The sequence below is a fragment of the Artibeus jamaicensis genome, unplaced genomic scaffold (assembly GCF_021234435.1).
Source record: "Artibeus jamaicensis isolate MK-2021 breed Jamaican fruit bat unplaced genomic scaffold, CSHL_Jam_final scaffold_474, whole genome shotgun sequence".
In the NCBI taxonomy this organism is placed as follows: Eukaryota; Metazoa; Chordata; class Mammalia; order Chiroptera; family Phyllostomidae; genus Artibeus; species Artibeus jamaicensis.
The window spans coordinates 48,531,935-48,545,342 of record NW_026522046.1 but is presented as its reverse complement, the minus strand read 5'-3'; the positions used below and the strand labels follow the sequence as shown (position 1 = coordinate 48,545,342).

General features: G+C 50.0%; 1 protein-coding gene across 2 annotated transcripts in view; it reads right to left on the bottom strand.

The window, feature by feature from the left end:
- PAXBP1 (PAX3 and PAX7 binding protein 1) overlaps window positions 1-8,160 on the bottom strand; it is a 28,479-nt gene extending 20,319 nt beyond the window's left edge. The window contains exons 1-4 of one of the 2 annotated variants that reach the window (XM_053657778.1): window positions 7,665-8,160; window positions 6,271-6,399; window positions 1,886-2,062; window positions 311-532 (exon numbers count right to left, since the gene is read on the bottom strand). In XM_053657778.1, coding sequence (XP_053513753.1) covers window positions 311-532; window positions 1,886-2,062; window positions 6,271-6,399; window positions 7,665-8,160 — 1,024 coding nt within the window. The remainder of the gene's footprint in view (window positions 1-310; window positions 533-1,885; window positions 2,063-6,270; window positions 6,400-7,664) is intronic. The other variant, XM_037127147.2, reaches the window with a different exon arrangement.
- Window positions 8,161-13,408: the final 5,248 nt, after the last annotated feature.

Genomic DNA, 13,408 nt, shown 5'->3' with positions numbered 1-13,408 from the left:
AACGTAACCACTAAAACCTCGGGTGGGTTTCCTCATCTCCGTGAGCTGGAGCACAACCTAGTGCCTGCTAAGACTGCCGGCCGGAGGCGTATTTCTACATGCGCGGGGCTTAGGCCCCCACCGCCCCAGTGAGGAAGCGTCAGTGGTACTCAAGCTGAGTTTCAAAAACTTCCAGCAAGACGCTCGTACCCAACAAGAACCGTCCTCTAACATGAAATATAGTTTTAAGAAAATGTCAAATCAATTTTGTATCTGTGGGTTTTCATAGCAATGTGACAAATGGGCTTATTATCCCATTCAATCAAGTTACCTATTTCCTCGGCAATTTTTTGTCTTTGTGATTTTTCTTTCACAGAAAACACTATCCGGCGCTTCTCGTCATCGTCTTCGTCATCACTGGCATCGTTCTCATCTTCTCGAACGAGGCGGCCTTTACCCGGCTCGCTTTCGTGCGGAGTGAAGTCTCCCAGCTCCCGGGCCATCTGGCGCTTCTTCCTGGCGGCGTGTATGAAAGCCGCGTCTGGGATTTCTCCTGGGGACCGAGGGCGGGGGGAGACATGTCAGGGATGCACGCTCTACTCTCTTGAAAATATGCCGGGAGAAATAACCTCACCGAGACACCCTTGTCACATGTTCTAGTGCCAGTGATGCTGGCACCCTCCCCAAACTGGGCCTGCAACCCACTGCGTTCTCTGGAACTCAGTTTAAGGGGGGCTGACAGCCACGGTGAAACTGAAATGGACCCATAACGGCGACATGAGAGAGAGTGTGTGTTGTGGTGGGGGGGGGGTCCAGCAAAAGCTTTAATTGTACTTTCTTCGCCTTTAAGTAAAATGAAAGTAATCAAATCGTATACTAAACTAGAAAACAATAAAAATTAAAATGGTGCCCACGCCTCATGACCCCCAAAACATCATTAGATGCCCAGTATATTTCTCCTGCAAAGCGTTTTCAGTTCACCTATAAGCATGTTGACTACACAATTCCATACCTAGCTTTTCTTGTTAAAACATAAGCTTTTATGTTGTATGCATAAATATAATTTTAATGACTTAACAACTTCTTGACCCATAAAGCATCATCCACTACACAGTTAGTTGACTTTTTACCTACAGTCAAAATGAGCGCCTTGCTACTCGTCAAACCATTATTTTAACAGCCATGTGACACCTTGCATGTAAATGCCTCTTAACTCACTAAGCCGTTCCTCTCCTTTCCTCTCTTCTCCAGCCAGACGCTGTTTCCAAGTTTTGCTCAGGGCAAATAATGCTGTGCTGAAAACATTGTTTCCCTGCGATACATATCTCAATACAGAGTTACAGGGTCAAGAACATTTGAGATCACTGCCAAACAGCTTAAGGACTGATGCTACTAGTCTGTGTATGTAATTTTTCTCAACTCTAGCAGGCCAGAGTAAACATTTTTAAATTTTATAAATGTTAGGAGTTAAATGATACCTTTTCATAATTTAAATTTGGCTAAAGTGATTAATTATTCAAACGCTCATTAACCAGTGAAGGGATCTGCAGACCATTTCATAGAGAAATGTAAAAAATGAAGAAAGTGTGGACAGAAAACTAACAGCAGTTAGTTCTGCTTTTAGAATCAGCTTTAAGAGAAATCTCCATCTGACTACAGAAAGAACAGGGGGACCGCTGCAGCGCCCTCTGCCGTCCCCTGGAAGCCCCATTCCTGCCCAGATGGCACACGGACTGTCTGACAAGGTCTGACAAGGGCGTATAGAGCTGGAAGTTTCTGATTCCCCTCCCTCCTCACAAAAGGAAGCGCCCTGGCTCCCAACAAGGACATCCTCGGGACACCGCTGGGCTGACTCTGAGCTTCTAAGCGGTCTCCACGGACGCCCACTGCCGGGGGGAGTCCGCACCTGGACGGAGGACATTCAAAGACGACAGAGCATCCGCGAAGGCCCCGCCAGCCTTGGGCTTCCCCTCCTCCTTCTCGCTTTCCACGTCCATCTCGTCTTCGCCGCGCTCACCGAGGATAACCCCATCCTCTGGACCGGTGTCCTTAGCATGTCCTGCTTTGTCCAAAGGTGGCTCATCTGCATTTTTGAAAAATTAAAATGATTTTAAAACAAAATCCCTAAGGCTAAAAAGAAGCTTTTTATCTGATTATAAACTTGCTTCATTAAAGCTTGAACTATTTTGTTTACAAAAATCTCAAACCACTAATGTATAAAAAGTATCACAACAAGGGACACACCTGGGAGATAAAAGTAACACAGGGGATGCAGGGCTGCTCAGTTGTCAAAATGTTACTAACTTATCAAAAGTAACTGTTTCTTCCTCCAGACTCTCTAGGTGGCGGTCTGTGCCTCTCCTAAGCGTCTCATTCTATATGTGGGCATTTCATGAAACTCTCAGCCCAGAAAGCTTTTCTCAAGAACTCATTTAGGGTCCAGACAAACCTCTGTGATGAATCGCACTGGGCCATCATCTTGGTTCACAACCGTCTTCACCACTAGCTGAAGGGGTAAGACTCAAAAGCAATGTGTGAGCTGAGCTGCCCAGCCCTGACCCCACTGCCGCGCCTGGATGTGTAAGAGTGAATTTTCGACCGAAGCAGAGGCAACCTGGTTCGCTCCCTGGGAATCTAGAACTGGGACAAAGACCAGCCGCGCGTGGGCCCAGGAAGGGAGCTGGGGAGTGGCCACACCCCGCTACGTGGAGAGGAGAGGAGAGAGGTCTGTTTTCACTGCTGACATGCAGGCCACTCCTGAGGCCAGTTTCAAGGCTGCTCTCCTGCCGCTGGTTCTGTCACTTTGCACCAAGTGGTTTACAGCACTTGTAAGTGAACAGTCCTATCACACCCTCTGTCCAAGGCAAAAATCAAGAAAATCAAAATGTTTTCCATCTTGAAGCACTTGAACCTGGCCATGCACACAACGGGCTCAAGGATATAAACAAAGAGTAAAACAAATGTTTACTCTAAATATGACAGGTCCCTCTGCTGTTTCTCTAGCACAGTCCCCTCCCCAAATTGCTTCAACGTTCTGCATTCTTCTCTCCCCTAAACAGGAGTCCTGGGGATGGTACTCCCCCCCCGCCCCCTGACCTCACTGAGAAGAGCCAGACTCGTGACCTGTCGGATTGTTATTTTAGTAGCTTTGTAATGTCCCTTCGTGTAAATGTACCTTAATTTACTGTCATTCCTCTCCAGCTGGACATCGTTTTCAAGTTTTTTGTTTTTAAATATTTTATTTTTAGAGAGGGGAAAAGGAGGGAGAAAGAAAGGGACAGAAACATGATTGTGTGAGAGAAACATCAACTGTGTGCCCCCCACACACCCCCACTGGGGACCCGCCCACAGCCCAGGCTTGTGCCCTGACCGGGAATCGAACCAGCGATCTTCTGGTCCGCAGGCCAGCAGCACTCAATCCACCAAGCCACACCAGCCCGGGCTCCCAGTTTCCAAATTCTGATCTGTTAGATCATTCTGTTTTAGGCTCTTTAATTTTAATTCCCAGTTACCATCCTGCCTCGCTGGCCACAGACTTCGTTCTGAAGTGCATTCTGAGGTTATGAGACTTTAAAACTCACTTTATTAGATGTGCTGGTATATGGTTAGGAATAAAAAAATTTCCCCTTTCCTTCTGCTCTCAACCCACACGACATCAATGGCTTTCGACAGACGAAGCAGAATTAAGAACGGCCATCCAGACCAGACAGGCAGGGAGAGTGCTCTCTGCAGACGTTACAGAACTCAAGTTTCGTTAAGGTCACAGGGACGTGTGTGGCCGAGCAAGCACTGACCCAACACCGTGACAGCGGAATCTGTGGAGGGGTCGGGCACTGCGCTCCAGACCACGCCCTCATAGAAAGCGACACTAAGCAGTGGCTCCCCCGCACTCCCCCCGCCGCCAGCGCCTCTTCAGGAGACTTGCTCACACACACTCCTGCCGCCCCAGACTCCATTGGGCTCTCCTCTGTCTTCCTTGGTCTGCAAACGGGCACAGCATTCTGATCCGGGTCCCTATTCTCCACCGTGCCCTCTGCAGAACTCCCCAGAGCAGCAGAGGGACCCGCTGCCTCCCACTCCCCTTCCTCACCAACTGTGCGCCCCACCCCCCGGCAATCGGCTGGGCTGCGCCCTCCCTTTCCGACCCAGTTTACCGGCGAGCGACTGGCTGCGGCCACGCCACTCTGCACAGGACTGTGGAGAAACGCAGCCCGGCAGCCCTTCCTCCAGCGGGCACCGACGGCGGCTGGTGGACCGCCCCTGCCAGGTGCCCCCCTCCCAGAAAACCACCACAGCCACCCTGCCAACAGTCCTTCCTCGGCCCCTCCTTGTCCTGACCTTTCTGGTACTAAGCTCCACAACTGACCACCATCATCAAGAAATGATCCTGCCTTTTCTTCTCCAGCCTTCGTGTCGCTTTGCAAACCTTCTCGTCGTCTCAGTAAGCACTGAACCTGAACCTGAACCTCCAGCTGTTCACCAGCTGTTGCACCGAAACTTGTTTTAAAAGTGAACTCATGTTCTGATGGGTGTGGCTCGGCTGGCTGAGTGTCCTCACACAGAGCAAAAGGTTGCCAGTTCAATTCCGGGTGAGGGCACAAGCCCAGGTTGCAGGTTCGGTCCCGAGGGCACGAAGGAGAGGCGACTGACTCCCTCTCTCCCGTCCGTGTTCCCCCTCCCTCTCTCCCATCCGTGTTTCCCCCTTCCTCTCTATCCAAAGACAAATAAATAAAATCTTAAGAAAGTGACCTCATTATGTTAAAAATATCACAACAAGAGGCTTCCAAGTTGCTAGCACCTCTGTTTTGAAGGCCCGGCATCTCTGCCTGCAGAAGAAGGGCGGGGCTGGAGGGCTCAGGAGGGCGAGCTAAGGGAAGAGCCCTCAGTGCCGCAGACGCGAGGACAGTCCTCGCCTGCGCCGGCCTCTGGGGAGGCCATGAACTGAGTCATCGGGTGAGCCTTCTGTGACGGTGGGGAGGCAGAAGACCTCACTCACGACAGCTGCACAACCCACTCTTCCCAGGTCTCACTGCTCCTGACCTTTCCTGTATCATTTCATCGTACAGCGGATTCGCAGGAGATTTGGGGAAAGGAAGCAGTTTCCTCGACTCCAAGACAAGCGATTCCCCTAAAAATACTCCTCCTCCCACCTGCCTTCTCTCTTTCTGTGCGAACTACGTAACTACCCTCTCGGTCGCCCTGGCACAAAAGCACAAATCTGACTGCTTCTTTCAAATCCAACAGCTACGGCACACATCAAGCCCACCAGCTCTCCACTGGAATGTTTCTCAAAGAGTCTCCTCTCTTTCCACTTCTTCTCCTACACCCACAGCAAACGTTTGTAACTCACCCCCAGCTCCCCAGAGACAGGAAAAGACGTCTGGACCCGCCAGTCCTGGGTCACAGCTGACCCAGGAGCCTAACGGGACCCAGCCGCCCCTCTCTGCTGGCGCCGGCCCACACTGCAGGCTCGTGCCAGGAGGAGGCTCTGAAGGCATTTGTCACATCCCCATCCTGGCAAAGTGGCAAACACAGCAACCCCGTACTGGACACTCGACGCCTGGCACAATCTGTCAACAGCACGCCTTTCCACCCTAAGCCACGGCTCCCTCCATGAATCATCCGTGGGCCGTACTTGCTCTTTTGCAAAAGGTCCTCGGTCACTTCAATCTTTGATATCCCCCCCCAACAACAGATCCATTTTCCCACAGACAAACAACTGCTTAAAGGCTGAACTGCAGCTGAGAGAGAACACGAGACATGTGTGCAGGGCAGGCAGGGCCTCATGCTGAGGAGTCGTCATGTGTGAAGGGCGTGGGGGGGCACGGGTGGGGGCCAAAGGACACTCAGGGCACTCCTAAAAGTTCTCTAAGAATTAAACCCACTGCGGAAATACCATCAAGAAATAGGAAACCCGTCTCCACAAAATTTAAACTCAGAAATGTGCACGGTACTCCCTCCCTCCAAGAAGAATAAACGTGCGTCTCAGGACTAAGTGGGACCCTTCTGCTCAACGGCAGTCTCGGGGAGGGTCAGTACTGCGGTGGAAACATTCCAGGGGGCCGGGATTTCGTCTGTTTAAAAAACATGTTTGCTTAAACATGTTTACGTTCAGATTGTTAGAAACAGCAGAGCCGCATGGCTATGGCCACTCAGTTCGGACCCTGACCACCCCTGACCACGACAGGGGCAACTGCAGGAGGGCCTGACACCTACAGCGAATCCACCTAATTAGAACAAGAAAGAAGCTTGTTTGACATTTTGAAAGAAAAGTCTTAGTTTGGTACTTACTGTCGGCCGATGAGTTGACTTCTGTCTTAATTTTCGATTTTTCAAGATCTTCTTTATATTCTTTCTTAAGTAATTTCACTATTTTTTTGCTATAACTTGATTTCTTCACTTTGAAAACTTCTTCATTTTCTTAAAAGAGAAATTAAATGAAGTCTGTAGCAACCACTTCCAGACACTCTTCCCTTCTAGCTTTTGCATGATTTTCACATTCTTTCAAATATGTACTCATCCACCCCAAGTGATTATATAATTTTAAGTTATTTCAAATGTCATAGGCTCTCAACAACTGAAGTCAACTTCATAAACTAATCCAAAGTAACACAAAATTGAGACTTTTAAAAAGGCATCAAACAGCAAAGTGCAGAAAATCTCCCAATGTCCTATTGTCTACCTGGGACCACCCATTTCAGGAGGGAAAAAAATAATCGCCAAGAAAGCACTTAATCCCCAAACCATGACAGTATCTGAAACAAAATACCCCAAATCAAAAGGTGCTGCTTAACGGGGCTGTCAAGTCTGAGGAACACCAAGTCCATGGCCAAATGACATTAGGTTCTTTCAAGACTAAGCCGAGGACAAAATACTTTTCAAAAGGTCTGATGATGTGTCTCTCACTTCTGGTTTGAAACATTTAAAGTCAATCACAAACACCACCAGACAGTGCTTGCAAAAACAACCACCTGTCCGCCTCTTAAAGTAAGAAAACACAAAGGCTAAAGAGAAACGGCCTGCCCCACTGGAAAACACGGAAGCACCTCGCGTCAAGATGCAAGGGAAATTTCCAAAAATCGTAAGTTCTTTTAACATTGACTTAAAGGGCTATATACAGACAAAGTATTACTATTTAAGTCTCATTTATGATCGGACGTCTAAACGCACGGCAGCCTTGGAGAAACCAAGGCTCGGCGATTCCAAGGGTCTGGTCCAAGGTCACTTGGAACCAGAGCGTCTACTCTGGGCTTCTGTTCCCAGACCCAGAACTCCAGCTGCTGCAGCCCCGGCCCCCGAGTTAAGGGTGACGGGACGGAGCAGCCCAGAGGCGTGGTGACCACAGAGCGCTCGGGGTTCGAGCGCCGACCAGCCAAGGGACCGCACTCCATTTGTCCCTGAAACACGCCGCCGGGGGAGAGGCAGGCCAGGGGCACCGGGTTTCCCCCGGAAAAGCTCCGCTGATCCAGCTCGGGCCCTCGGAGCGAAAAACGCACGGGCGGCCGCACAAGGCGGCGTTGTAGAGGGCAGGTCGGCGGCGGCGCGGGAACGCGTCCCCGGCCGCAGCACAAGGCCCGAGGCGGGGAGGACGTGCAGAGGGCCCCTTCCCGCCGAAAGGGCTCCGTCCCGGGAGAGGGCGGGGCGGGCGGCGACGCCGGGGTGCGGGACCCCCGCCCGGCGGTTACCTTCCTCCTCGTCCTGGAAGCTCAGCAGGCTGGCCCGAGGCACCTCTTTGTTCTCGCGCGGCTTCTTGCGCGGCTTCAGCCCGTTGCCCGGCTCAGCGCCGCCCGGGAAGCAGCCGCCGGCCTCGGCTCCCGGGCCCGCGGTCAGCGCGGACGGCGGCGGCGGCCCCGGGCCCAGCAGCCCCTCCCCCGCGGGGGCCCGATCGCCTCCGCCGCCGCCGCCGGGGCCCGGCTCGTCGCCAGCGCCGGGAGGCGGAAGCAACGGCGGCGGCTCCTGCTCCTCATCGCGCTCCCGCTCCTCCTCCTCCGAGTCGTTCCGCTTGCGCACGTTCACTCGCCGGGCCTTTCGGAACATCCCCGCGGCCCGCACGGCGGTCTCAGCCTCGCTCCCCCACGGCGGCCCCGGCACTGCCGAGCTCGCGACGGCGCACGCGCGCGCCCCCCAGCCCCGGCCCGGAGCTGTCCTCCCTCGCGGTACCGCGCACCTCCTGGCGCGCATGCGCCCGCGCTCCCACCTCGCGAACGAACTCCGCACCTCTCGCGAGAACGTCGGCTTCCTGCAGCGTCCTCTGTCGGCCTGGAGGACTATCGGCACAGAACTCTGGGACTGCAGCTGTTCGACGGGTCACAAAGAGAATCATAGAGACGGGAGGACAGAGTGCGCTCCGTCCACGGTGCTGCAGTGCGTCCTTACGTCTCCTGCGGAGCAGTCCCGCGAGGAGGCCTCCGGTTGAGCTCTGGGGCAGCCGGATGAGGGGGCGGGCCCGGGGAGGAGCCCCAGGAGGAACCAGGCTTGGCGAGGGCACGTGGGGGGACCTGTGCAGCGACTGTGAAATGATGATTGTCAGTGACTATACATCATCACTAACTATAGCGACCGACAGAGCGCGTTCCCAACCGTTGAATTTCACTTGTGATAGATGCTCCCTGGTTTGATAGCGTAGCTCCCCTTTTTCCATTACAAGGAAAGCAAATTGTGTTACTTGTCGCAAGAACGTCAGATTTGCCAGCAGTTCTTGAACCGGCCACTTTCAGAAACAAACAGAAGGGAAATCGACTTGAGTGGGGGTGGTTATGTCACCTTTCAGACTTGCGTGGATTCACAGAGGTGACAGTCCTAACTGGCGAGGCCGGAGCAGGGACTGGCCCTTGAGGTTGACCTCCCAGGCTTCCCTGTTGTGTCCCCAAACTTGGGGCCTTTTCCTTTGCAGAGGGCAACCATGTACTGAAAAAAAGCCCACCGGGCTGTAGAAGCCGTCCGGTTCATTGCAATGTTAAGAGTCTCATTACCCCCTACAGATACTCTACGAACCTAAAAGCAGGTGTGTCTATTTTTAGAGTTGCCTTTTTCACACAGTGTATACACAGTGCACGTTTAGTCTGGAAAAAAAAAAAAAGTTGTCTCTCTTACCAGCTACAGAGTGATCCAGTGGGGAAGCGTACCATAATTTATGTAACCTGTCCCATAATGATTGATAGTTTATTTCCAATCTTGGTATCATAAATCGATGCTGCAATAAAAGCTTCAAAAAATGGTCCCATCTGTAGGGTGAACTTGAATTGGAATTGCTAGATCCAAGTGGGTGTCAATTAGAAGCCGTGCCAGTTTGTGCTGCTGCCCGCAAGCGTGAGAGTGCCTGTTTGCCTGTGCCACCCTGTCAAAACTGCAGATTTAAGCTCCAAGTTGAAGCGGACGATCCAAAGCCCACTGAGAATTTCTACATCATACACATCTGCCTCTTTTCACTGGTTTTCTTTGGTTGAATTTGAGATCTGCCCACCGGGACTCACTTTTGGAAACTGGCAAGATGATGTGGGCCAGCGGTTTTCAGTAGGTGTGCCACAAGAATCTTATTTTTTAAGATTTCATTTGTTTTGGGGTGTTTTGTTTTGTTTTGTTTTGTTTTTTGCAAGATGGGAAGGGAGAGGGGAAAAAGAGGGAGAGAAAGAAACATGAGTTGGTTTCCTCTCACAGTCCTCCATCCAGGAACCTGGCCTGAAACCCAGGCACGTGCGCTAACTGGGAAGTGAACCAGTGACCCACTGGTTGGTTCGCAGGCCAGTGCTCAATCCACTGAGCTACACCAGCCATGACAGAATTTTTTAAAAGTGCACTATCTGACTCTAGTCGAGGGCACTGACCGTTCTCCCCTTAGACCGTCAAATAAAATGACAACAGCCAAACATAACAATAGTTGTCCGGTGTGAGTGAATCAAAATGATACTTTTTTTTTTTGGTCAGAATGGAAAAAAATACACACACAGACATATATTTTGGTGTGCCGAGGAATTTTAGTAATTAGTTTATGTGTGCCATGAGATGAAAAAGGTGGAAAATCACTGCTTGAGGCTATGAGCACACTCCAACATTCTCTTTCAGTTCACAGGAAAAGTAGCGATCGGCTTCCATTCCATTCTGATTTCTCTAAGTTCTCATGTTCTGGCTGTTCAGCATCAGTTTAAGTTCTGACTCCAACGATGTCTCGTCAGTGAAATTGAACTCCAGTTCCCATCACAAAAGATTCAAATTGTGCCCGGTCAGCCTCCAGACACCTGAGCCAAGACACAGAGGAGCAGATGCATGATGGCCGCAGAGGCGACAGTGGTACAGCCCAGTGTGTTAACTATGTTACCATCCTGTCCTAAAACTTCAAAAAGATCATCCGCTGGGGAATATGGCTGGACGGGAGCGCGCTTGCGTTTTAAAGTGAGCCGCGAGGTGAAAAGACAACAAATGTAATTTTGACTGTCTACCTGTTCAGTAATTAAAGGGTAAAGTTAAACACTCAAAAGTTACTTTGTGGCCCAGGCAGGTCAGAGGTCCTTCTGGAGGTTACAGACCTTGTGGGAATGGAACCCCTGAGACTGAGTGGCTGCTTTCACTGCCTGTGAGCAGTGTATTAGCGGGATTTAGTTACTTTATACAATCCTCTGCACTGTGAGTGCCAAACGGGCCGATTGGGTCACTGAATACAGCCTGTCACCACCACTTGGTATCAGAGTGTCTCCGGTGCCCTGGGAAGACAAGGACCACCGCACAGAACCGCACATCGCTCATTTTGTTGAAGTCAGTAAGTATAGTTAGTGTTTAACAGTCACCTTTCTAAGCAGTAACTCAGTCGTTTTTTTCGCCAAATTGGGACTTGACATGGAATAATTGACCCATAAATTCACACAAAACAGGTGAGTCAGTTTTGTCTGTTTGCTGATTTGGTGCTGGACTCCGCAGTCTGGAACGGTGGTTACCTGATGCAGGTCTGTGAGCCCATGGGGACTTCTCCCCAGCCAGCTGCCAAGTGACAAGGGCAGGACGGTGTGTCCTCACTCGGGGAGGAAGTAGTCCCGTGCTCTGAGATTGTCCTCTCCCGTGTGAAGATACCGAAAACTCTCTCCTTGCACGAAATAATGATGGTCGTGTGTGTGTGTTTGTTTTACACCCTTACCTAGCAAACTAGGAAGTAGTGAAAGCTATTGAGTCTTCCCCAATTTTTTATTTTATCTAAATTTTTTATTTGGCAGGCGGAATCTGATAGTCTAGGAATCCCTGATCTAGGAATTTTTCTTTTCTTTCTACAACTACAATGCAATTCCATTCTGAGAAAAAAAAACTGAATACATTTAGTTAAAAATATTAAGCCTTGCCTTGCTGAAGGCGGTTCCGATTAACTTAAGGTAAAATATGCACTTTGTGGGGCGGAGACTTCACACTGTGTTCAATGCCGTTTTCCCTGCGCTTCCAGGAGAACCTGGCCCGAGGTAGGCAATGAATGTTTGTGGACTGAAGGATGCTGAACGGCATGTTTGTTCAATGGGCGATAGATGTTTTATCCTATGTTGATACAAGTTAACATTTTCCTACAGCTCACATCCCCTTATTCCCCAAACAGGATCACAGTACATTTGTTATAAATCACTGGGTAGATTCGGTTTTCACGTGGTAATAGATCCCCTCCACCTCAGGGGACTGCCCCCTGGAGTGAGGAGGAGACTGGGAGCCTGGCCACGTGCACAGATTCAGCAGAGCAAGGGCTCCCGACCCACGGTGGGCTGATCACAGTCTCCCAGGAGTTTCCCCTGGAAATAGAGTCAACAGAGTCCCTGCTGGTGGCCAGAATTTCAATGGATGGAAAGCAGAAGGAAGACCGTGAATTACCACGTCCACTCCATCCAGAGCTGAGAAAACTAGCACGCGTTGTAGCGAGAGAGAGAACGGAGCAGAAAAGAACAGAGAGAACAAACAGAGTTGGGCCCCTCCTGCCTCCCCTGTTCTTGCTCACAGGTCTTCTGCCAACAGGGCTGCAGCGCCCCTCCCTCACCGGTGCAGGGCGGCCCCAGGTGCCTTGGGGTCCGTTTGTTCCTCGTGTTGCTGCTGCTTTTTTCGCTCAGAGGACTTGAAGTGTGTGTGTGTTAGAACCAAAGAACACTAGGACCAAAGAATTCTCACAGAATAACCAAGAGTTAGTGCAATTTAGTATAATGTTAATTTTGTCTGTATAAATTATATGATTGTTTTTCTTTAAGTTTACCATTTAATAACTCTTCAGCTACAGCTTTTGCTGAGAGAGGAGCTTTTCTTCATTTCTTTTATTTTTTAAATGCAGCCGTGCAGATACGCTCGCTGGCATTTCAGCAGTGGGTGGGAGTGAGGAAAGGTCTTTTGCCCGACTATGTAGTCATTTCGAGTAATGAGAGATAACACCTTCAACCAGAGCATGTGAGTAGTCTCCTAAACATGTCAGAAATTTTCAAACTCCACTGGAACTGAGCCACTGTGTCTAACCCAGGAAGATTATCTTTTCTATAAAAACGTTGCTATTGATGGAATCCAGGTTTAAGAGATTCAGGTTTTCCAAAGTGAATTTGTCTGTTACATTGGTAGCCCCGGTGGAGGGCCAGTTAACATTTACGGGTGCACTGGCGGTTCCCCTGTAGTGGTCATTCCTTCATTTTCTGAAATGACAGTTTCTTCAACAAAAAGAAAGGGAATTTTTATTTATGCTTCATCTGAACTTTGAGTGCAATGATAAAAGTGAACAATGTCTTATTTCCTGGCATGGGAATAGTGAGCTTACTCAGTGGTTTTGGAATGCGCCTGCCATTCAGAGTAGGCAGTTCAGTAACCCACTTGCTCAACAAGGTTTATTGGCCTTCTGGGGCATTCTAGGCAGCAGAAATGCAACGGCGAACAAGGCAGGGGATCTTTCTCCCAAATCTGTGGTCAGGTGCTGGAGACCAAACAAACAAGTGAGTAAACAAAAACTGCTGTTACTATTAGGAAGAAATCAATTGGATGCTATGTCTTAAGAACTACAGGTATAGACGTAAAAATGATAGAGATTACAATATGATTTATTTTTTTCTATCTGGCAATGGCCATTTAAGTATCTTTATCATTAGCAAATGTGTAAAGATTTCTGGGATCGAGGCAAAACATTTTCCTGCAGGATGGTGAACAGCTCCAGACGTCTCCTTTAGTAACTTCAACAAATTTATCTACCCATGTTTTTAATGTTTCCTTGGTAAGTTTTCTTTCCCATACCATGAGATTATTATACCACTGTCACGAGGGTATGTCCGTGACTCAGTCTTCCCTGTAGGTTGGCCGGGTAACTGCTGGGCTCGCTGCCTACGGAGCAGCCCAGCTCCGAGGAACAGACCGGAGTCACACACGGTGACCGCGCTGTTCACTCGGCTGTGACTGCACGCAGGTCCGCTCAGAGCCGAGCATCAGCACACTTACTGTCCTA